Source organism: Anas platyrhynchos, chromosome 15, assembly GCF_047663525.1.
Source record: "Anas platyrhynchos isolate ZD024472 breed Pekin duck chromosome 15, IASCAAS_PekinDuck_T2T, whole genome shotgun sequence".
NCBI lineage: Eukaryota > Metazoa > Chordata > Aves > Anseriformes > Anatidae > Anas > Anas platyrhynchos.
The window spans coordinates 16,117,372-16,140,595 of NC_092601.1; the positions used below are offsets into that span (position 1 = coordinate 16,117,372).

At 48.5% G+C, this 23,224-nt stretch overlaps 1 protein-coding gene and 1 long non-coding RNA gene across 3 annotated transcripts in view; both read left to right on the plus strand.

Annotated features, from left to right (window-relative positions):
• Positions 1-252: 252 nt before the first annotated feature.
• Positions 253-3,940, plus strand: LOC139998771 (uncharacterized). The gene is made up of 2 exons (XR_011803673.1): positions 253-641; positions 2,027-3,940. It is a non-coding gene; the product is annotated as an uncharacterized lncRNA (long non-coding RNA).
• Positions 3,941-4,666: 726 nt separating this feature from the next.
• The window catches only part of FOXK1 (forkhead box K1), a 55,443-nt gene continuing 36,885 nt past the window's right edge, over positions 4,667-23,224 (plus strand). The window contains exon 1 of one of the 2 annotated variants that reach the window (XM_072024016.1): positions 4,667-5,566. In XM_072024016.1, the coding sequence (XP_071880117.1) occupies positions 5,085-5,566 (482 nt within the window). In that variant the 5' untranslated portion in view covers positions 4,667-5,084. The remainder of the gene's footprint in view (positions 5,567-23,224) is intronic. The other variant, XM_027469493.3, reaches the window with a different exon arrangement.

Consider the following 23,224-nt stretch of genomic DNA (forward strand, 5'->3'; position numbering starts at 1 on the left):
ACCCTCGGCAGCAGGTTGCATCCTTGCTGCTGCAGGCTTCACAGGTCAGGCACCCACACTGTGGCTGAAGTTTCTGTAGATATATGAGGGCTGTCCCAGGTCAGGGCCGAGGGACATCGCTGGGGAGGCACACGGATCAGGGTTAAAAGCACAGAGCACTCAACAGGATTGAGAAAACAGGTACAAATCCCATGGGAGGCTGGGGCAGGCACCGTGCCTGTGTGCGGGACAGATAGCCTCGTGTGTTTCAAAACAAACCTGGCAGCCCAAATTCGATTTGACTTCTTGCAACAGCTTGGTTAAGAAGAAAATCCTAACAAAGGAGCATGAGAGCAAACCCCCTTTCGCTCCCATGTCACAGTGTTGTGATTTCAGAGACAGAAAAGGGAATTAAAACCCATCCAAGTGGAGAAAGAAGTGAGGCCGCTCCCGCACACAGGTGTGTAAGGGAAAGCAGCTCCCCACTTACAGGGCATGGTGCTCATCACTTGCATCTGCTTCCAATCAGCTTGGACAGAAGCCATAAAAGTGTTTAAAAGCTGCTTGATGGCTGAGAGAAGGGTAAGAGAAAGAGGTTGTGGGGAGCCGTGCAGGAGCAATCAAATTGGAGGGAACGCTGCCCTCTTCTTTATTTCATCTAGGTATGTGTGATGGACCCAAAGCGTCTGCTTGCTCACTAACAATGCACGCTTTACATCCCCCTTAACCCGATCAGGCTGAGAAATGCTGGACCAGGCTTGCACGGAGACAGCAGAGCCTCTTTTACTTGGAGTAATTGCTTTCCTTCGCTCCTCTCCTCCTCCTTCCCTGGGTCAGGGTTGCGCGCATTAGGCTGGCTTTCATTGTTAGCATCAATGTGTTGTCTAGCTGCTGGGTAAATACATCAAGCGGCTCATGCCCAGCATGCAGTTCACATCTTTCCTCTCTGCCGAGGCTGCTTTTCAATTACGCTTTGGTCTGGGGGTAGAACAGATTTCCTGCGGTGTTGAAGCTGGGCAGATTCTTTGCTGAATTGGGGCTTGATAAATATGTATTCTGTCTCGTGCATCAGGATGGAGAGAAACAGCCCCGTGAACTGCTTGAGAAACGCAGCATTTAACTTACAGAAATTAAGTGTTTTTAAGCAGATGCCACCCAGCAGATAGATCTAGAAACGTAGCCTTTTATCACCATTTTTATGAGATTTGTTTGCCCAGTGCAGTGATATCTGGGTGACCAGAAGAACCCATTGCATTCATTTGACCACAGCTGATAGCACGGAACAGATTCCTGCTGTATGGTGCTACATGAAGACAGTCAGCAATGACACGCTGCCAAGCAAATGTTTGACAAAGGAAAGTCGGGTTCTGTGCCCTTCTCTGCACGATGCTGGGTCTGTCCTCGCTGCTTGCTGTTCCTGTCCCTTTCCCAGCTGCTTTGAGCATTTAATTTCCCCTCCCAGCTCAGGCTGGCCTATTGGCACAGGGGTGGTGGCACAGGGCAATGCCTCAAAAGGGCGCAGGGTGTCACTGCAAAGGGTTTCGCCTGCAGCAGGTTATTTCTGCCTGTGCACAGGCTGTGTAGGCAGGGTGTGGGCATCCCACATCTGGCCGGTCTGGAGCACAGAGAAATAGCTGGAGATGGCACATTCTTGCACAGCTCCAGTTCCTAGGCATATTGAAGGGGTGGCACAGGGACTGTGGTGTTGTCCCCCGCACCCTGTCCCATCCCCAGGGGCTGTGGCTGTTCCCATTTTGTGGTATCCATCTGGTGGCTCCCGGCCACCTGAATGTTTTGGTATGCAACTTGTAGAGTCAGGAAGTTTGGCCACACCTGCAGACGCATCCATCCAAAACCTGCCGAGGAAAATGAACCACTTTAAAGTCAATCCAGCCATACGGAATGAGATTAATTCAAACTATTCGGAGCGCATTTACATCAGGTGTTTACACTGGGATAGCCGGCTTGACTTTAAGCAGGATTAGGCGATTGGAGGAGCGCAGCGCATTTCCTTGTCTGAAGGGCCCTCGGTTTGATGCTGTTGCAGGGTGGATTAGAGCTGAGCAGAGCGTCAGAAGCTGCCGAGCACAGCGTGCTGCTGCTCGCCGTGCACTGAGCTCAGGGAACGGATGCCGCAGGCAAGCAGGCTGGTGAGACACAATGCGAAGCATAACCCGCCAGGCAGCCAGGAGGAACCCCGTTTCTTTCTGCCACCTGATCGCGTTCTGCGTGAAGTTGGGATTTATCTCAGTGACGCTTCCAGCGTAAGCAGCAAATTCCTCTCAGAAGAAATTTTCAGGCAGAAAGAAAAAGATTTGTCAGAAGAAACGCAGATGCACGCTGGCTGATTCATGCAGCGAGAGTGTCTCGGTGGTGGGGGGTGGCTGTGACACGTGTGAACGAGCCCTTCGGCATCCCCAGCTCCGCTCTCCTGGTGCACGGATGCTGTGTACGAGTTATTCTCCAACTGGAGCTGCAGAAATCTGTAGCCTATACCCAGTGTGGGACAGGTAATGGGATGCAGCCCTTGCAGCGACACGTCTCTTGGCTGTACATCAGTTGTCCACGTGGGTCCCCAGGGCTGCTGGTACCTCCTGTGTGTGGAACGAATGCATCACAGCCCATTTTCCTATGCAGCTTTGGAAATATTTACTGACACTGTCTGGGAACTGCCTCACCCTAGTTCTGATATTTTCGGGGTCCTGCTGAATGAATGGCACAGTGCAGGGTTCTGGAAGAGCCTTAGACATGAGCTAAAATCCACACCCCTCCAGTGCTGCTTTCCCTTTCTTTGGGCAGCTCAGCAGTTGCTCCAATATAGCGCCTGGTTTCACTTTGCCTGTCTGCACATGCACGCCTACCAGCTTGGGGCCATTTTTAAGCATGCTTAGCAGTACTCTCACCATGGTGCGAACAGACAAAAGGCATGAGCCAGCTCTGATGTCAGGCAGCGTGTGACACTGGCTCTCACCTACCAGATGGCTACGTTACTTGGTGGCCACAAGCATTTGCTGATGCTGAGCAATCTGGGGCAGGACAGGAGCTTGCATGCCTGAGAGGAGCAGCTGCCTGCTGCAGCCCAGGTTACGCAGCACATGCCACTGCTGTGAGCCATGGCCCCATTTATTTGTTCCTCGATGTCTGAGAGTGCTATTTTAGCAGTAATTTAATTCCAGGCCTCCAGGGAGGCCACTTCTGTCCACCTCCCTCCTTCCCAAGTCCCCTCCGGGGATGCCTTTACTTCATCTCCTGCCCTGGAGACTGAGACCCTTTGCTGTGCCAGGCTCAGTCCCACTGAGAGCAAACACTGCTGCATAGGAAGTGGTATTGGTGTTGTGTTTTTTTTTTAAGTGGCACTGGACTTTCTTCCTTTCCACTGGTATTGAACTGTAGTGGCAAAGAGCACTCTAACCGAAGACAATGTCTCGGGTGAGATGTCTAACTCAGGTCCCAACTGCTCAGCAGTCATTAAACATCTCAGGGAAGATGTTCCAGGAACGGGGATGTTAACCTTGTGGTCTTGGACCAATTCCAGCTAGTTTAATTACAGTCTTCATATCTGAAATTTGCTCTGCACTTTTGACCGGTTATGGGATTATTTTTTTCCCATCTCCTGTAAGCTGTTGAGCAGCCTTGCTAAGAGCTGTCACACTCCCCACGTGAGCCAAAGCAATAAGCAATTATGGCTGTTCCCTCTCTCAAGATTTTCAAATTTATTGTATTTTCTGGTTACTTAACAATTTGGGATTCTGCATAGTGTCACTGGCTTGCCTATGCAGAAAAGTTTTACCTTTTCAATCTGGATATCCTAACCAGTAGAGTATACATGATCCACAGATGTGGTGGTGTTGCAAAGAACATGACCTTTATTAAGTAGGTAATATAAATAACTTCAGGAAAAATAAAAAATAAAGGGTAATTTTAATTAGTACAGTAATGCAAGCTAAACAACCCCCATACACACACACTCCCTTACACTGGAGAACTGTGCGTGTATAAAGCCTACTTTTTAAACTCCCACCTTGGTGTACCAGGGATGTTTTCCCCTTGGCAGACGGTTCAGGGGATTACGGTCGTGTTGGAATTAAATCCCCGTGTAGTTGTATAATGGTTAGGGGTGATGCCGGGTGGTCTCACCAGGTGTAAGGCAGCCTGAAGCATGGCAGCCCTGCTTCTCTGTGGGGCCCCAGGGCCACACCAGGCGAGGAAGGCCAGGGAGGACCTCTGTAGGAAATGGGGGGCTACAAAATGAACTTGGGCAGCCCCTTGGGGTGCTGCTTCAACGTTTGGAGCCCACTGTTGTGGGCTTTTCCCTCTCATCCTCTCCAGGGGGAAGAAATAGGGGGACAAGAGGAGATGGGGGGCAACCTGAGGGGGGATCTGAGCCATGTGAAGGGGAGACTGAGCCCCCTTGGGGGGTATCTGAGCCACATGAGGGGGTGTCTGGGCCACTTTGGAGAGGGACTGAGCCACCTGAGGGGGTGTCTGAGCCTATTTGGGGGTGTCTGGGCCACCTTGGAGGGGGACTGAGCTGCCTGATGGGGGATCTGAGCCCCCCTGTGGGGTGTGTGAGCCACCTGAGGGGGGTCTGAGCCCCTTTGGCGGTGCCTGGGCCATTTTTGAGGGGGACTGAGCCCCCTTGGGGGGTGTCTGAGCCCCTTTGGGGGTGCTTGGGCCACCTTGGAGGGGGACTGGGCCGCCTGAGGAGGGACCTGAGCCCCCTTGGGGGGCGGCTGAGCCACCTTGGGGGTGCTCTGCGCCCTCGCACCCTCCACCCCCCAGCCCCTAAAAGCGGTCCGCGGGCCACCTGCCCCGACTAACGGCGCTTCGAGGCCCTCTCCCCGGAGCTGCAGCACCCGAGACCGGGCAGCGATCGCTCCGCAGCCCTGCAGGCGGCGCTGCGAGCCCCCACCACCTCCGGCCCTCCGCTACAGCGCTGCCTGGGCCGGGCCCTGCCCGGCGGAGCTGGCGGGGAGGCGGCAGGCAGGGGAAGAAGAAGGCAGCGGGGCTCGGCTCCTGCTCCGCCCCGCTTCTCCTCCCCTCCCGACCGCCCCGCCGGCTCCGCCCCGGAGGCCGGCACGCTGGCTCGCTCGGTGCCTGGGAACATGGCCGAAGTCGGGGAGGACAGCAGCGGGGCGCGGGCTCTGCTGGCGCTGCGCTCGGCGCCCTGCAGCCCCGCCGCGGCGCCCCCTCCCGGGCCGCCGCCGCCCCCGGCCGGGCCGCCCGGTGCTGCTGCCTCCTCTGCTGCTACCGCTGCTGCTGCCTCCTCCTCCTCCTCTTCTTCTTCCTCCACCACCACCACCACCACCTCTTCCACCGCCGCCTCCAACTCCGGGCCGGTGCTGGCTCGGCTGCAGGGCCGCGAGTTCGAGTTCCTCATGCGGCAGCCGGCCGTCACCATCGGGCGCAACTCGTCGCAAGGCTCGGTGGACGTCAACATGGGGCACTCCAGCTTCATCTCGCGGCGGCACCTGCAGCTCAGCTTCCAGGAGCCGCACTTCTACCTGCGCTGCCTCGGCAAGAACGGCGTCTTCGTGGACGGAGCCTTCCAGCGCCGAGGCGGCCCGGCCCTGCTGCTCCCGCCGCAGTGAGTGGGGCTGGGCCGGGGGCGGCGCCCCCCTGCGGGAAGCCCGAGGGGGAGAAGGGGGGGAAGGGGTCGGGTTTTTGGGGGGTGAATCCCCCGCTGGAGGGTGCTGAGGGGGTCCCGCTGGGGAAAAGGGGGTCGGGGGGGTGGTGAAAAGGGTGGCCTGTGGTTGGGGTGGGGGTCTTGCTGCCTGCTGGGGGGCTGCTGTTGAGGGAGGTGGGGTTACAGAATCACAGAATCACAGAATTTCTAGGTTGGAAGAGACCTCAAGATCATCGAGTCCAACCTCTGACCTAACCCTAACAGTCCCCACTAAACCATATCCCTAAACGTCTTTTAAAGACTTCCAGGGATGGTGACTCCACCACTTCCCTGGGCAGCCTGTTCCAGCGTCTAACAACCCTTTCAGTAAAGAAGTTCTTCCTGAGATCCAACCTAAAACTCCCCTGAAAGGGTTGGGGGCAGGCCACAGGTTGTGAGGGGGTGGTGAGGGACCCTTGGTGTCAAAAAGGCCTCAATGGGTGAGGGGTGTGCTCAGGGAGGCTGTGCCCACCCCATGGGGGGCACAGGGTGGTGGTGGGGGATGTCCACCCGGTGAAGAGCCAGCTTGCAGGGCGTTAGTTCCTGCTCTGGCTCTGCAAGGGGTGTCCTCGCCTTCCTGGGCATCTGCAAGTGTAAAGGGGGACGTGCATCAGGCCTGGATCACTCAGAAGAACCACGTTTGGGGATGAAGCATGACCCCGTTGTTGTAGGGTGTCTCTCCACCAGCTGTCCCCATGGTGGTTCTGCCTGCCACCAGGCTCACGTTCAACCGGTGGCCCTTAGGGGTCTCCCAGAAGATAAACGAGAAAGGCTCTCACCAGTGGGCCGAAACTTGCTACGCCCAGGGTTTGTCTTCCCTGGAAAAGTTCTAGTGGAAAAAGTTGGAAAACCACTTCGCCTGAGTGCTTATTTTAGGGTTGGCAAGTTGCATGTTGTTCTCCGTGTCTCTACGGGGAAACAGAGAAACAGGGAGTGGTGTCCCGTCCCGTGGGGACGGTGGCCAAGGGTGGTGCTGCCCACCGGGACCCCCACAGAGCAGCTACCTCGGGTACCTTCCTCTTACAGAGAAGGCTGCAGGAGTGGCTTTGGTGCTAGCAGCGGGGCGGCTGTTGTCTGTGTTATGTTTTAGATAAGCTTTCTTGTTTGGGGAAAGCGCAGAAAGAAGGATGAGGTGGACGCCGATCTATTTCTTCCTCCGAAAACGCTGTTTACGGTTGCTGAGCACTGTCCAACTACTGCAGCGCTTCGCCCCGGAGGTGGCAGCGTGGCGGCGGCGGGTGATGTAATTCCTGCGTGCATCTCTTCAGGTCCCGCTGGGCAGGCTGTGTCTGCTGTGATCCCCGAGAGAACCCCCCCTCAAAAGCGGGGAGCGATATTTCCCTGCCTCTCGGTGCTTGTGTAAAACATCCGTTTTCAGCTGGCAGCGTTTGGCTTTGGTACCGCTCACCTCCAGCGCAAGGGTCCCGGAGTTATCCCTCTCTCGCCAGCCTGTTGCTCAGGGGAGGGTTTTTTAATTACTCATTTCCTCTGCAGGCTGCTTCATTTTGTACTTAGTAATTTAGTTATAACTCCCTAGCTGCTCGCTCTCCGAGGCGTTTTGGTTTGTAACGTGTTTCATTTTCTAAAAGAGATGTCCTTTAGTGTCTGTTTAATTAATCTTGCTTTGTAAAACAAGACCACCCAAAGCCCAGGGCAGTTCTGGTGTTTTGCTCCCTCTGGTCCTGGGTTTGTTTATGCAAGCTCTCTTCTCCCTGTCGCTCTGTTTCTTCGTTTGGTTAATCATAAGCATTGTGCTCGAAAACTCTCTCAGGCAGCAAATTGGTTGCTTATTCCCCCCACTTCCATTTGCTCACGACTTCTGGTGTGGGAATGGCAATTTTCCTTCTTCATCAGTTCAAAGGGAGGAGTTCAATGTGCAGTTAGGAACACTGTTCGGTAAGCCATCCTCTGTGCTTGGTCACTGTTTGAGCTACATAAATAAACTCCATGCTCCTCCCTTTCTGAGTTCTGGAGTAGGAAAATGTTTTGCATCAATCTAAAGGAATTTGCCCCTTTGCTTCTAGCAGGTAAACAACTCCTTTTCTTTTCCTGGCAGGGCAAGGGTTTTTGTAATCAAGACCAGGGGAAAAAAAAATCCTATCAAATCTATCACAGCTTCTATTGAGGTTTAAACCTATTCTCCTGTCCACTGCTATCCCGGACAACTCCCTCCCAGTCCCACCCTTGCTCCCCCCACAAACACACCCCCACCACATAAGCAAAACAAAGCGCTGGTCGCTGCCATTTCTTCTCTGCAGAGAAGTCTGTATGCCTGTTGCTAGCCAACTAATATTGTCAAAGACAGGAGGAATAAAAATAAATGTAGGTCTGAGTACACAGACTTTACAACTCAAACTACACTTTTTTCTGAGTATCGTTTTCTGGTAACATTACAGTCCTGTTTGGTACAGCCACATCATCTCCATCTGCCACTAAAATGTACAGTTTATATTAAATTTTAGGAATTAGTGGCTGCTCCACGCAGTGATTTAGATAGGAGCCCCTTGTGATATAGAGAATGCTTGCTGGTAAACTTTGAAGAACTGCTTGTTTGAATAGGTGTCCCCTTTCTTTTTTTCCCCCTTCTAGTAAAGGATAGCAAAAAATATACAAAGTCCAATTTCTTCTCTAAGGAGTACAGTCATTGCTTTGATATTACAAGCAAAGGAGATGATTGTGGGTCATGAGATCATGAATGGAAGCAGAGGATTCCATGGAAAAAATGTCTTTCAGATGTAATTCATACTATAAAAAATAAATCCTGGGCTCGCACATTCTGTTTCTGAGGTTTCTTCCCATTTCACTCACTCTACATAAACATTTCTGTGTTGTCAGCCCTCTCCTGAGTCTAGAATTAATTCCTAAAATTTACAGAAGATTTTGCAGGGAGGAGTAGGGAGGGGAAGAAAGAGGAAGAGTTCGGAGATGTTTCTTTCTGAAGACTCTCAGCCCCTCCTAAAACAATAGACCCGTTCAAAATCGAGGGCCTTGGAAAAGTTTCGTATCACTTCCTCCATCCCCTCGGTGTGTACGTGTAATAATCCGCTGTGAGCAGGATTTCACTGCCGGGCAGGAGTGTCGTGTTGCACAGCTGTGTTGTTACGGACGATTATATTTCACAGATGTGATGACATAACTGTGAAGTGTAATTAAACAGTAACGACCAACAAGAAGGGCATTTCCTAGAGGTTAATGACAGATAGAAACAAAGTGGGTAGGAGAGCGGAGGGCCGGCAGTCCGGCCAAAGCCCCCTTAATCTGTTTAATTAACATGAGTGTCGCACTACAGCAGGCATTACAAATAAATCAAGATGAAATCATGGAAGTACTTACATTGAGCATAAGTGCTTTAAAGAAAATTAAGGATCGCTAGAAACTCCTTTTAGCTATGCTAGTGGAGGCTGGAAATCCGTAGAGAAATGTTGCTGAGTTTTATATTAAAAAAAAAAAAAAATCAAGGCTATTGGTTAGGGTAAGCACTGGATTTTTAAACTGTTGATACAAGCAAAAACTTGAGATGCAGCTGGAATCACTGGCTGGAGTAATTTTTCCTGCTGAGGACGATAATATTGTCAAAAAACAGGAGGGGGAAAAATAAAGATAGGTCTTAGTACACAGACTTTACAATTCAAACTATATTTTTTCTCTGAATACCATTTAATGGTAACACTACAGTCCTGTTTGGTACAGCTTCAAATTTACTGTGCAATCAGGTGTTTGCAGGATCAGGTTGACATTGGATTATCAAATTTTTCTTTGCAATCTTCAGAATTGACTCAATTTTTAAAAGAAGTGACAGTAACAAGTTAGAGACTTCCAATAACTAAAACAAGCCTTTTCCGCCCCTAGAAGCGAAGGAACTGAAACAGAAGTTGAAAGTTTAAGCTTGCTAACCTGAATTTTAAGCAGCTATGGGTCAGGTTTTCAAATGCTCCGAAGTACAAAAGTCCTATTGACTAAAAACTGCAAATGTTGATCGAGCGTAGCCTGATAATGGCACTTGAGCTTTCTGAACTGGGAGCTCAATAGATTGGAAAATGGTGCTTGTCTGCGAGCGTTTCATGGGATATTTGCTTATTGCTTTTGTGCCCGTTCTGTAGCTTTGCAGTAGAGCTGTTAATGGAGCTGAAAGTTGGTGTTTTTCAGTGTAAGCTGATATTTTCAGCGTGAGACTTATAAGCGTAAAAAAAGTTTTAAAACCTGAAGTTCTTACAGCATTTTGGAAGGGGTGAATGGAGTATTTTTTCTACTTTTTTTTTTTAGTTGGAGAGTAAATATGTGGATGTGTACAATTAAACTGTGGAGTTAAAAATAAAATCTATTATGTGTACGAGCCCCATTATAAATTGAAAACTTGCTCTGCATGCGAAGAGCATGCTGCTTTATTTATAATGGCATTTTGCTAGGCACTTAATAAACTTGACAAAAATAAATAGCGCAATGCTCTGAGCAGCTATCGGGGTGCTGAGCCCACAAAATGCTGTGGGCAGCGGCAGTGTCGCTGCGATTGGGGTCTGGGAACCCAAAACTGAGAGCTGGATCCAGCAATCTTCCCATTCCCCCCCCGAAGGGAGATGGGGCAGGCTGTTAGCCGGGAACCCGAGGCTCCGTTTCAAGTAAAAATTGACCCGCTCTTGAAAAATGGAGATGTGCACGGCGTGTCAGTGTTTTGATGACCTCACTAACCACTCGGCCTCCATTCTTGTGGTTAGGACGATGCCATCACGGTGGGTGCGAGTGTGGGTATCCCTACAGCTCGGAGGGAACTGCAAGCCCTGCGTACGCGTGCTAAGGAAGTGCTTTGACCACAGAACCACGACTGCAGAGCTGCTCGTTGCTGAAATGCTGCGCGGTCTGTTGACTCTGTTAACTCCTCGTGCAGTTTTAGCCCTTAAAGATTGCGTAATCTGCATTTACAACAGTTTTTTTCCTTTGTTCGAAATGCATCGCTCGCTTTGCTACTGCTAGTGGATGGTGGTTTTGCTCTTGCTAGAAATTCTTTCAAGCTTTGCTGTCTTAGTTCTTTATCTGACGTTTCTCCTGCTCTGATTTCAAAGACCAAACAGGTTTTTTTTGTTGCGCAGCGAGGCTGTGATAAAGGGCTGCTTCATTTTAATTACGGAATTTATGTCGAGTAATAATTCCTAGCTACGCGCCTCAATTTGTCATGGGTTACATTAAATGTTTAAGGCAAGTTTCTCATTAAGTGAGACTGGTGCTCGATCTGGTGATTCAAAAATAGCCGTGCTGGAAGTCAGGCTGCGAATGTAAACTAATGCCATGCAAAACTCGGTGTCTGCTCTCTTAGGGATTCCTTTCAACCAAGCTGGGTTCAGTTTAGCTGATGTGTTGATGATGAAAAGATTAATGTAACCAGAACACGCCGCGCTTGTCCTGTGCATTCTTGTGCAGATCTCAGCTGTAAAGGCTGAGGCTGGAACGTGGGTTCAAGTTGTGCTGCTGTAACTTCTCTGTTCACAAACTCTCAACCCTGACATGAACGCTCAGCTGACTCGGGGATGCTTCCAGTTGCTGTCTGTGTACAGAAGTCTAGGGGATGAATGAGTGTGAGAGGTTTTGCTCTTACAAACACAGGAATAAAAATCATGAGATCTTCAGTAATTCGCATCTTGGTTATTTTGGTGCCAGTTGCGTGAGCATCCCCACTGCAGGGTTCCTGTTTTGACTTCAGGCAACAGATCAGAAGAACCTTTTTTTTTTTTTTTTAAATTTCAGAAAATGGGACGCAGCCTTCCACCGACGAACTGAAAGTATAGATGAGGACCAGCCTGAAGTGGTTGTTTTCTTTGTAAGCAAGCTCCTAGTAACTGCTCTCCGATAGCCATTTGGCGTCCGAGCTGCTGTGTGCGATGCCAAATGCTCTTGCTCGGTGTTGCAGTTTCCTGGAGGAGTAGATGTGGCAACAGGATGTTGGTAAAGAACAGGAAACTACTTGAATTTACTACTCATGAGATACAAATAAACTCTTACTGCTGGCCCACGTGTAGTCCTTGGTGTCTGCCATCGACCCGAGGTTCTGCAGCCCCTGGGGCTGGAGCTGGGCGAGCTGCGGTGTGCTTTGGGGGAGCAAGGACACAGGATGCTTGGTGCCTGGTAAGGGATTTGGTGCCTGGTAAGGGATTTGGTGCCTGTCTGCGATCAGACAGTTACCTCCAGCTGCTTTTGCTCCAAGCATCAACCCCTGAAGGGTTTCCTAAGGCTGCAGAATTACAGCTGGGCTATCCTACTTCTGGATTCCTGCTTAAAGGGGGAACAGCACCAAACAAACAAGAAAGAAAGCTAAATATTCATTCCAGAGTTTATTAAGTGGTTAAGGTCTTTGTCATCTGACAATTTTATATGTCTGGGACAGGTGCTAAATGCTCGAAGAGCTGGTTCAGTGCTTTCTGGCTGGTTAGCTTGGGTAACTTTTCAATATTGGTTTAAAACATTTGGAACAGAAGTGACTGGCAGGCTCCGATGTAGCAGACTGAAAAATACGGGGAGCTGGAGGTGTGGGGAATTACGGGTTCGTTTTGTGGCTGTGATCCGAAGGAATCAGTAAGGTGACGAGGTTCAAGCAGTTCTTTTGTCTCCTGAATGCGTGGGCTATGACAGACACCTTAACGTACTTCCAGGTTATTTGGTTAATTGACTAATTGTGAGTACAAATGATTTTATGGTCTTGATGCATTTGTTCACCTCAGTGCCTAGTCCCGTATTAATCACTGAATAGCCTTTTTTTCGAGTATTTTCAAGTTTCCCCACTCCAGCTGACTGCAGGCTGCCTGCAATTAGGCAGAGCACTGATCTCCCGCTTAGGTAAATGAGTGAAGATTTCTTTGCAGCAGTATGTTCTTTGTTTTCGTAATACAGATGCAGTTTTACTGTCTGTTCACTCTTGTCCATAAATGTTTTTTGCGAGTGATTTACGTCTTCGGTTCCTTCAGAACAGCTCAATAAAATGCATGCGTGCATTACTTTTGCATGGCACTTAATTTTTATGAAATACATATTTTATTGGACATTTAAGGGTCTTAATGGCCTAATTAATACTCTGTATCCACTTCTGGCTTGTGTGTTTTGCTCTTCATTAGGCTGCTGCGCCTTTTCTCTCATCCTGGTACATTTCTTATCATAAAAATTTCAAGCAGTCTTTGGAGAGCACTCTGTCAGAAGCCTGTTCTTTGAATATTCAGCAACTCTCGGGAAGATGTGATTGATAGTCCCTTCCCTCCCTTACCCACTCTATTTTTAGTGATTCGAAAAGGAGTTTAATTTCTCGGGCTGTCGTTTGCTGGGTGTGCATGCACGCTCCGATTTGTGTCGGTGTTTTTCTCCCGCCTTTCAGCGCAGCAGCTCAGCAATTTGCCTCTTGTTTGATGACACCTTGACAGTTACCCAGAAATAAGGCAGAAGTGAATTGGGAATTCCACCTTAGCCGAGGGAGCAAAGCCGAACAGTCTTCGGTTCTGTTAATAGACGCTGCGTGATTAGTAGAGGAGGGTAAGTGGAAGGAAACTTTGAGCACGTTTTTATCACTTAGCCTGCATTCAGGGCTGTCGAGCAGAAGAGCCTGCGACTTTCCACGTGCACCTACAGCGCACTCCATCCTCTGGGGTGGATCAGGGAGACACAAAACCCGTGGCATAAGCAGAGTGGAAGAAGCATCCCTCCCCTTCCCTGAAACGCGATGTTACAGCCATGCCCCTTTTTTTTCTGCTTCGTGCCACTTTAAAGAGAGCCTTGGGAAGGCTTCCCACACAAACTGTTTTAATCTTCTGTCTCCCTTAAGGCCACGGACGGAAGCCACCAGCATTTTGGCTAAGCAAGACCGGACTCCCTGCAGAGCCAGTTTGTGCACTTGCTAAAGGATTTGTTCTTGAGCAACTGAAGGCCTTTCCTCTCTCCAGGGCACAAGAACTCTGGACTCTTGAAACACTCACAATCCTGATGCTGTGGGAGGAGAAAAGAACCAGACAGAGAAAGCAAATTTGGTTTCCACCTGATGGGTAGGCCAGAAGTGGTTTTGCGTTTCGTACTCAGTTTGAGTGCAGTCCAAACCAGCGAGGGCAGGCTCTCGGTGTCGGAGATGTGCCAACTGCTGTTTACTTATTGATCTTTTTTTTTCTTTTTTTTTTTTTTAATTGTTTCACGACTTGCGTAAGGTGGCATATCTTGGCTTGGCTGCCAGCCCATCATGTGTAAAGGGGTGTTGACTGTCAACAAGCCTGGCAATTGGGTGGCTTTGCCTCCTTCTGTCTTGGCCGTTTGGCTGTACAATTATTATCTCTGTTCTTCTACCACGTCTCCTTTAGACACTGGCTAATGAGACAAGCCGTAATGAAACTGTTTTGTGCCCTGGTAAGACCTGCAAAGGAAGACAAAGGCTGACACGTGCTTTGGGGCTGATACCTTTATTTATGGAGTATTAAGGCGAGCGCTGATGTTTTCTTCAGGCACAGGAGGTCTTAGGAGAATATTCCTGATGTGCACTGGTTCAGTAAACGCGTTGCTAGCACGGTTATTTTTTTTGTGTGTGTGTGTTTTGTGTAAACAAGGCATAAGCAAACTGGCTGCTAGAAATCAGTGCAGTCACGTAGTTCAGACTTACACGTGGTCTGTTTACAACCGAGTGGCCCAGATCAGTGCTCTACTGCAAACTGAGCCTCAAATGAACTCGGGAGACAAATTTTTTTGATGAACGGCGATACTAAATCTGAGGTCTCTGGGTGACATGTGGGTGCATCCTCTTTTCCACGTGACTCGGTTTCTTCTCGCTTTCATCTTGCTTTGTGCTTCACCAGAAAGCATTACAAGTGTGAGAATTGACAAAATTATAGCAGAAGGGGGCTAGAGTCCTCTTCCTCAAAAAGCTGGTATTACAAACTGTGAAGTTTGTGTGAAGCTTCCAGGTAAGATACATGCACCAAAGTAAAATGTTTCCCTAGCTCTGTATACTGCAAGGAAGCAGGAGAGAGGGAGGGGTATAGTAGAATGTGCCGGTAATAGGACAAGTTAACTCTTTAAAATGTCCTGCTTTAAGGTAATGAAACCATTGTGGTGGCAGCTTACATGTGTCCTGTCTTTTTGCACAAGTCTGTCACGTTAGTAGATTAAATTCTTTTCAAGGAAGAAACTCCTGAGCACAGTTATACATGCTGTCAGGATTTAAGATACATGAACAGTTTTGGGATTATTTTTTGCTGTTTGCCATCTTAGCTGTGTCCTGCTACGTGGTCTTTCCCAAGCCAGTCTCCAGTATGCATTTGCCTTCAAACAAACCACAGTAGGATGAATTTCTTTTCTGCTTCTTTAGTGGGAAGGCTTTGTCTCACCAAGCTGTGCCTGGGATCCTCTTCTAACCTTCATTTCCAATGTCAGTATTTTGGAGGCTGCAGGTGGGTGTCACTTTGTAGGCATATGTGTGAGGGATGCTCTCTGATGCCCCAAATGCTTATTTGGCTCCGAGTCCAAAAGATGCCAGCTTTTAAAACATCTAAATTACCCTCGGAGCAGCCTTTAACACTAATCCTGGCTTCCTCTACTGGGCATTGAATGGGTTGTGAAATGTCTTCGAAGGGAGCGGAACGGACTTGAGTGAACATTTTGCAAAGTCTGAGTCCATATGGATCGTTTTTTATAATGTACATAAATAGTACATTAGCTCCTTCCAAATCACTTTCTAAATGAACTGAACCAGCCTCAAAGGAAAATACATCATAGTCATGCTCGGTGTGTTAGAGCCCTCTTCGAGAGTCTGACTGCATGCAAAGGTTAGCAACATCCCACACACAAGTTTTTTCTGGCATATGTATGTGGGAATTAAGATCTTTTCCTGAGCTTTACTGAGGTTACTTTGTTTTGCACAGCCTTCGCTAATGTGTTTATAGGTAGGTCTTAGCTTTGGAAATACGTCTCCTAGGTGGCTGCTGAGACCTTTCAAGGAGACCAGCTGGCTCCTTGAAAGCCAGCCCTAGGATGATGAATGGCCCATTAGAAGAAAGTTGATGGCATTGCAAATGAGATTTACATGAGAATCAAACTGCTCGAGTGCGGCCAGCAGAGATGCTGAAACAAGTGCCCCTCTCCGGGATGGTTATTGAGAGATTTTTATGAACTGATCTTTCAAATGGGAAGTTTCTCCTCCTTCTCCGGGATATAAAAATAGTCAAAAACCTGCAGTACTAAAGGAAGGGTCTTCCCAGGAAGCTGGAAAGGGGCATGAAAAGGGAGATAGGACACATGCTGCGTGCTGTGCACGGCCAGATTTCTGTGGTGGAAGGGGCAGGAGCTGTGGCAAGCTGGAAATTCCCCAGCAGTTGAGCAAAGCTTGAAAAATCTTGGTGTTGAGTTCGGTATGGAAATGAATAACCAGCACGGCTTGTCGAGGCCAGCGCTGGCACTGCCACTCGTTCCATGCTGTCACTACGTATTTAATTCTCGGTGCACTGCTTAATTTCTTATTGAAAACAGAACTCTTTGTAGGAGCTGTTACGGGGAAGTTCCCCAGAGCGTGGGTGCAGGTGGGGCTTTTTTTGGCACTGAGGTAGGTGTTAATTGTGGTTTATGATTGAGGGAGAAACGTACTTAGCCGAACGTTTCTGCCAAGATGAGCAAAGAGGGAAAATAGTTAATATTGACCTTTTTAATTTTAACCGAGGTCGGTGTGAGCGGCAGAGGCTTGGAAAGCTGCTCAGAACGGCTCTCAAGTTTCGCAGAAGCAGGGAAGAAATGAGAGGTGCTGGTCGTGGCCAGGCTGTGCTGAGTCACCCCTTGTGGTCTGCGCTGCGGTGCAATTGAAGCCAGGCTCCTGCTCTTATCTCGAGGGCTGTCTTGGAGGGGGAAAAAACTCAGCCCATGATGAATGAATGGGGAATGGGCAGTCCTTTCTGCGCAGAAACTCCCTGCAGGCAGGCGTGTGTGTGTGTTAGAGAACTGGTGCTCGCCATTGCTGCAACACCTCCGAAAAGAAACCAGGTGCTCGGTGCTGCCCCAATTTTGTGCTCGGGGGTGCCAGAGCATCTGGGTGCAACGTGTTGGTGCTCCTCAGCCTGGGAGCTGTGGTTTGCCCATAGGTCCCCAGGACTGGGGTGGTACCAGGACCTGCAAATTCCTGAAGGAATGGCTCTGAGACCTCGGTGAACGCTGAGCCAAACGTGCTCACAATCCAAGGCTTGTTGTAGGGTCTGCCATTAAGTCTGAAGGCGCAGGGCTTGCCACTGACTCGTGGAGGATGAGGGTGGTGGTAGCAGAACATGGACAGAGCCATTTGTGCACTCGAATTTACTTTGTAGAGCAGCAAGTTAGCATGGGGAAGGGTGGAATAACCTCGTTTGCTGTCGTGGTGTGTATTGGTTTTTCTTTTTGTTGCATAAAGCCTTGGCTGCTCTCAGGCACACGGTTGAGAATATTTGTTTTCACAGTGTGGTGTTTTGTTTTTTGTTTTGTTTTGTTGTTGTTGTTTGTTTTTTTTTTTTGCTTCTGTTATGTTTTTCTGCCAATTTGACCTGTACTTTAATTTTATTTAGTGGTTATCTGATAGGGTCGGGATTTTATTTTTGATTTGGCTTTTTTTTCCCCCTTTGATAAATCACACCAGGCTCTAAAATGGATCAGCTTTAAAACTGAACACTAGGACAAGATATTTATTGCTGATGCCGTCAGAGCAAAACCCCTATAAGCTGAATTTCTGTGTCCTGAGAACATGCCCCAAACTTCACTAAGTGCTGTGCCAATGAAAAGACCTCCGAGGCTTTGCAGAAATCCTGTCTTAAGGCAGATGTCTGCTCTTCAGAGTCAAAGCAGGAGTGACAAGCATGGTGTTGATTCTTCTGAGCTGGACCGTGGCTTAGCAGGACAGGAGCCACCGCTTCCACATGGCCATCAGAAGAGGCCAGTATTGACGGGAAGGTATTCAGAAATATTTGAACTAGAGCTGTCAAAGTGGTGCAGTTAAAATCTCAGGAGAGGTTCTGCAAATCCCGAGCACTTCTTGTTCCCTAAAGCAAGGTGCAATTCCTGCCCCGTGCTGCTGTCGCCGGCGCTAGCACGTGCGGTGAGCAGGAGGAGAGGAGTTAATTTTAGCTTGATTGGCAACACAGAAGGGAACCGAGCTGACTGCACTGGAGATGGCAGTGGGATGAGATCAACGAGGGGAGTTTATTTTCATGCATCTAAGTGGGTGTTCTAAGCAATTTCATTATTTTTCTTAAGGGAACCGAGGCCGTTAACGCATTTAGTCCTTGAAATGCTCCTGTGGAAGCAGTCCTGCATGCCTAGCGTTGTTGCACAGGGCTGGCTGAGATAACACCAGGTGCGTGTCCCATTCCTCTGCAGGTCCCAGGCTCTGCGCCCTGCTGCCTGGCTCCTCTGCAGCGTCTCGGGACTGGGCTCCCCGCTTTGCTCCTACTCCCCTTTGTTTATGTTCTGGTGCCTGTTCCGAGCTGTTTATGATTAAACATTGCTCAAACAGCCAGGTTAAGATTTATTGACATAAAGGAGGCTGGGAGGAGGGAGCGGCTGGCTGGACATCTGCGTCTATTTCCAGCCGCGGGCGATGTTATTGGAATCGCACACGTGTCTGAGTCCGCGGCGTATCAGACAGGCTCCTGTTCAAAGGCACGGTGGCGAGGGACTGATCCCTGCCGGCACAGCACGGCGTGCTGAGAGCTCAGCTAAGGCCGTGTGCTCCTTCCTCTTGAGCTCGGGGCGCGGAAATCACCCCGCTGCTCTCGAGAAGGGGGCCAGGAGCTTTCTCGAGGTGACGAGAGAGATCCGGCTTTAAAACATGCCAATGGGGTGAAGGCCAGGCTGGGCACGAACCCTTTAAGAGGCCGTGCTGGTGTACAGGTGGCAAGGAGGTTTAAAACGGAAAGCACTCTTTTTAGGAAAATAAATGAAAATAGAGAAACGTAGAGCTAGAAAGGGGTAGGTTTGTAAGAAGCCATCCATCTTTTCTGAGCTAAAGCAGCGTTTCCTAGCCTCTTTGTTACGTGCAAACAGTGGGGTTAAATGGCTGTTTAGCTTTTGAGGAATGCTGTATGTAGCATGTTGGAGTTTTGTTCTTTTTTTTTTAAAAAAAAAAAAAAAAAAAAAAAGATTGATAACTCTCAGGCTTTAAACTTTAATAAAATAAAGGTAATACAGTAAGAAATTTAATAGACTGCTCAGCCCAATGTGGAAAGGGACTTTTGCAGTTATGAGACTGGATGATGAAAGAGAGAGGTGCCCCTCCAATATTGCACATAATTTACATTTTCTCAGAAGATCAGATATTTAGTGTTTGGTAAAGAAATTGCTGAGATACGATCTAGACCTCTACAGGCTAAAATACCTGATTATGGCAGCAGTGGGCACACAGGGGCCCGTGCGTGTTGCACGGAGCTTCTTACCTATGGTTATTTTTATGTATACAACCACACACACAACAAAACAACATAATGGGTGTGCTGTGTGTTGCAGATCGTATCAGCCATCTGCAGTGCTGATAGCGAAACTTTCTGGGGCCGGCAGCCAGCCTTGTTTAAACAGAGGCATCGCCTGCACCTCGTGCCAGCCCACTTCTTCGGTGGTGAGCTTTCGCACCAGGTTCTGAGGTTTCATCAGGCTGCTCTTTCTGATACTTAAACCAGCTCCTTATTGCCAGCCTTCAAAATAAACAGCAGCTTTATGGTTAATTTTAGACCTGAAAGGCAGTCACCTAGATGCTGTCTGCAGGTAACTGTTTGCACACTAATGCAAAGGTTGTTTTCTCCCCTGCCTTTGTACCGAGAGGCCCGGTAAAGGAGAGAGGCTCAAATTGACACGCGGGGCGGTGGTGGGTTGAGCCGTGGCTTCCCATCTGACACACACAGGAAAAAAGTGCACTGTATCTTAGCAGTTTGCTCAGAAACACCGAGTTGTTTACAGTAAGGAGAACCGAGGGGAACAGAGCAGCCTCTGTAGCTGCTAGAAGCGGGGCCAGAGCTCACCTTCAGAGACCTTACAAATAATACAAATAAAACCCTCCAATCCCTGTGGCTGTTGATGCTGCAGATTAATTGAGATGGATGTAAAATCACAGCTGAGTTAGACCTTTAAATGCTGCAGGCTGGCCATGCTCCGTGCCATCCTCCCCATGCGGCACCGAGCTGCAGCTTGCTGGTTTCTAAAGGAATGGGAGTGCTTGGGAGGGGAAGAGGAATTCGTCTTCTGATAGCGAGTCCTGTGCCCGGCGCTCCTCGTTTGGAGTGAATGGCATATTTTGAAGCTGACTCCAATGTTTTGAAATGCGAAACTGACTGAGGTACAATTATAGCATCACCTCTTTGTTTCTCCGTTCCTCGCGGACAGGCATCAAGTAACTTCCATCTTTTATTGACGTACCTATTTAACTAGGTTGGCTTGGTGGTGGGTTCTAACAGAGTCACTGACCCAAGCACCAAAAATAATCTGCCTTAATGGTATTTGTTAAAAAAACCTGCTAAGGATATTCTTTTGACTGTAGCTGGGCTTGATTTCTGACATCATCCTGCGTGTTTATAATCGGTCTGGAGATATTTGTCAGACCCAAGTTTGGATTAATTTTAACGTAAGTGTTGGTAGATTTTTTTAAATTATTTTTTTTTATGTATAGATGAATTCAGATCCAGTCAGGTGTGGATTGACCCAGTCAGATGCTCCACTGAGTTCAGAAACAAGTGGTAATTATGTTTTTTCAAGGATATCTTTCAGCTTTTTTTTTTGGAGGCATAAAGAAACACAACGAGCTGACTTAGAGTGGCTTCTGGAGAAGTTTCAGGAAGGTTATTTTTCAGAAACTGCAGATTCTTGTCCCTTTGCACTCTGGTAGCTTTCTGGAGCAGCTCCTGGTAGATTTTTTTTTCAGTATTGGACTGAGCAGCTCTGCTGTAAGACCTGCCCAGGAGTGCTGGGGATATAGGATCTGGACAGGACCCATCCATAACGTGGGCAGGTTGGTGACTCCAGGGGAAACCTCCTACCGCTCCTGCTGGCTCTCCACCACCTGCTTGAAACACCCCTTTCAGCAATTTTGATGATATTCTTCCCTGCTCTTCTACGAGATTCTGTTTTCATACTCACAGAATTTATTCCCTGACCTTGCTGTGGTATTTCATTACACAGAGAAAGAAAAAAAAAAAAAAAGGCAACTGCAATATCTGGTGTTTTGTGTTTTGTTTTTTTTTTTTCCCTTTCCTGTACTGTGCTTTATTCTTGAAAGGGGAGAATGTTGAAGTAAAGCTGTGCCTGACATCTCAAATAATTTTCAAAGAATAAAATCAGAACATCATTAAAGAGATGTGAGGGATGTACAAATAAAAATACAGCCCTTGGTTCTTCGCTATTAATTCTCCACTGTGGAAGAACCTAGCACGTTCTCGCTTGAAAAATTAACTGCCATTGTTCCTGGCGGTGTTGTTGCTCGTTTTATCAGTTTGCTCTCTGACAGCAATTAAAAGGTTTGCTAGAGAGCCTATCAGAAATTGTAGGGAAGCTGTGTAGAATAAAACGATTGTTTTTTAAGTCGCCCAGCATGGTGTTTCAGTGCAAACCCTCCTGAAGGTTTTGCTTTCAACATCTAGTCGTCAGAGCCTCAAAAAGAAAAAGAAAAAAAAAAAAAAGCAGCCTATTTTCTGTGTGCTCTTAAGGAAGATAGATGTGAACCAGAACAGCATTTTGATGTTCATGGGGTTGGGCTTCTGGTATCTCTTTTCCTTTTTAGCCTTCCTGATCTGCCTGGGGGTGTTTACCCTTTCCCCCTCCGCCACCTGCCTGGCTCCGTTTCCCTGGGATGGGCAGCAGCCACCTGGGATGTCTGCAGAGGCCGGAGAGGGCTGAAAATGGAAAAAAAAAATTCTGTTTGTGTCCTTCTGCGTGCGTGGTGCTGGCCAGGAGGGGAATCCCAGAGTTTGCCTAAACTTTCCTGCGAATGTGACTTTCTTCAGAGGGGCTTGCTGAAGGTTTCAAAATGTGCCTGCGTGGGGAAGCGTTTCTCGGTGCGTTTGCGAGCCTTGATGAAACGGCATAAAGGGAAGCCCAGTGCAACTGAGCTCAATAGAAACAGTCATTATAGCTAATTTACTTGGTGCTTTTAAGAGGCATAGCTATTCATAAGTTGTGGTTTTGCCTGATGCTGCTGGTAGTATTTGTTTTAAATAGATACACTTGCCCGCACACGCTCTTTGCCCATTTGAAATCTTGTCTGGCTGTGTTGGAAACCTCATTTTAGACATGGCAATATGCAGTGTTAGGCAAATCCCAGTGTAACCTGTGGTGCCTTCTCATTAAGGAAAAAATCCCTTACCCCGTGTACGGTGCCAAGCAAGCGGTAGCGTGAAGTCCAAGGAAAAGGTCACGTCTGTGACCAAGTGGCAGTTTTATTTTATTCTGTTTTTTCTGACGTGCTGTCCTTGTTCAGCCATTTAATGTGCTTGCTTCCCTCAAGGACAACGGGTGAATAAATTCTGGAAGCGTGAAGATGCTGAAAAGCACGTGTTGTGCATTGTGTGAAGCCCCTTCGAGGTGACAAAACCCACTCCGGGAGCCCTGACCTTGCTGTCTTGCGAGAATTGCTGTGGGTACGGGACATGGGAAGGCTTGTTGGGATGCAGAAAACACTTCCCGGCTCTGTTCATGCCGCTGGTGTCTTGCCCCAGCTGGTTGACTTTGGGTTTGGAATAATTAAGCTGAATTTAAAATAAAATTGACTGTTCAGTTTCAGGAACTTTTGAAAATTTCCAGCCTGAAAGCATCGGCGTGGTAGCTGATGGGACGTACCTGATAGAGAGCGGAGCTTGTCTCAAAATGAATGAGCTGCATTTCGTCCTCTGAGAGGAGAAGGCGCTGTTTGGATCATGTGATGCTCAAATCTGAGTCTGTGGTTACGTACTCTGTTTTTTAATTATCTGCCAGAAATCTGCAGCACTGCTGCTGGTACCTCCTTCCTCCCCTCAAGTCTCGTCCCCTCCGCCTCCTTCGTGTCAGTGCTGCCACGTGGAGGGCAAGGCCAGGGGGCTGCTCTGCCTGGCAGCTCCCTCCAACAAAAAAGAGAATGAATGTCAGCTCCACAGGTATTTGGAGGGACAGAAAATCCTTCCAGTAATGCAGAGCTATAGGCTAGTTGCTGCTAGTGCCACTGGACTGGGCATGAGGAATGCTCACTGCTTCCCGGTGAGCTTGCCTTTACTAAAAGCAGTTTGGTGCTAGCTCGGGGGCAGACAGGACAGCCAGGAGGCAGCTAATGCCAGGACCAGGACAGTGAGGTTGAGTTATACATCTGCTGTCACAGGGCAATGGAAGTGGTTGCTGGCATTTTTCTGGAAAAAAGTTCCCAACAGCAGAAAACTGATATTTGTGAAGTAGAATTAAGATCGCTGTCTCTTGAATTCAAGTCCTTATTTCAAGCCTGGACTCACTGATCCCAGCTCCATCCCAGCTGGCATTACCTCCTCTGTGTATCTGCGGTGTTGAGCAGGACAGCATGGACAACATACAGTGACTGCGTTACAAAGCATCCAAGGCAAGCGATTTGTAAACTTGTGGTAACTTTAAAGTTAGAAACCAGTCCTCCTGGATATA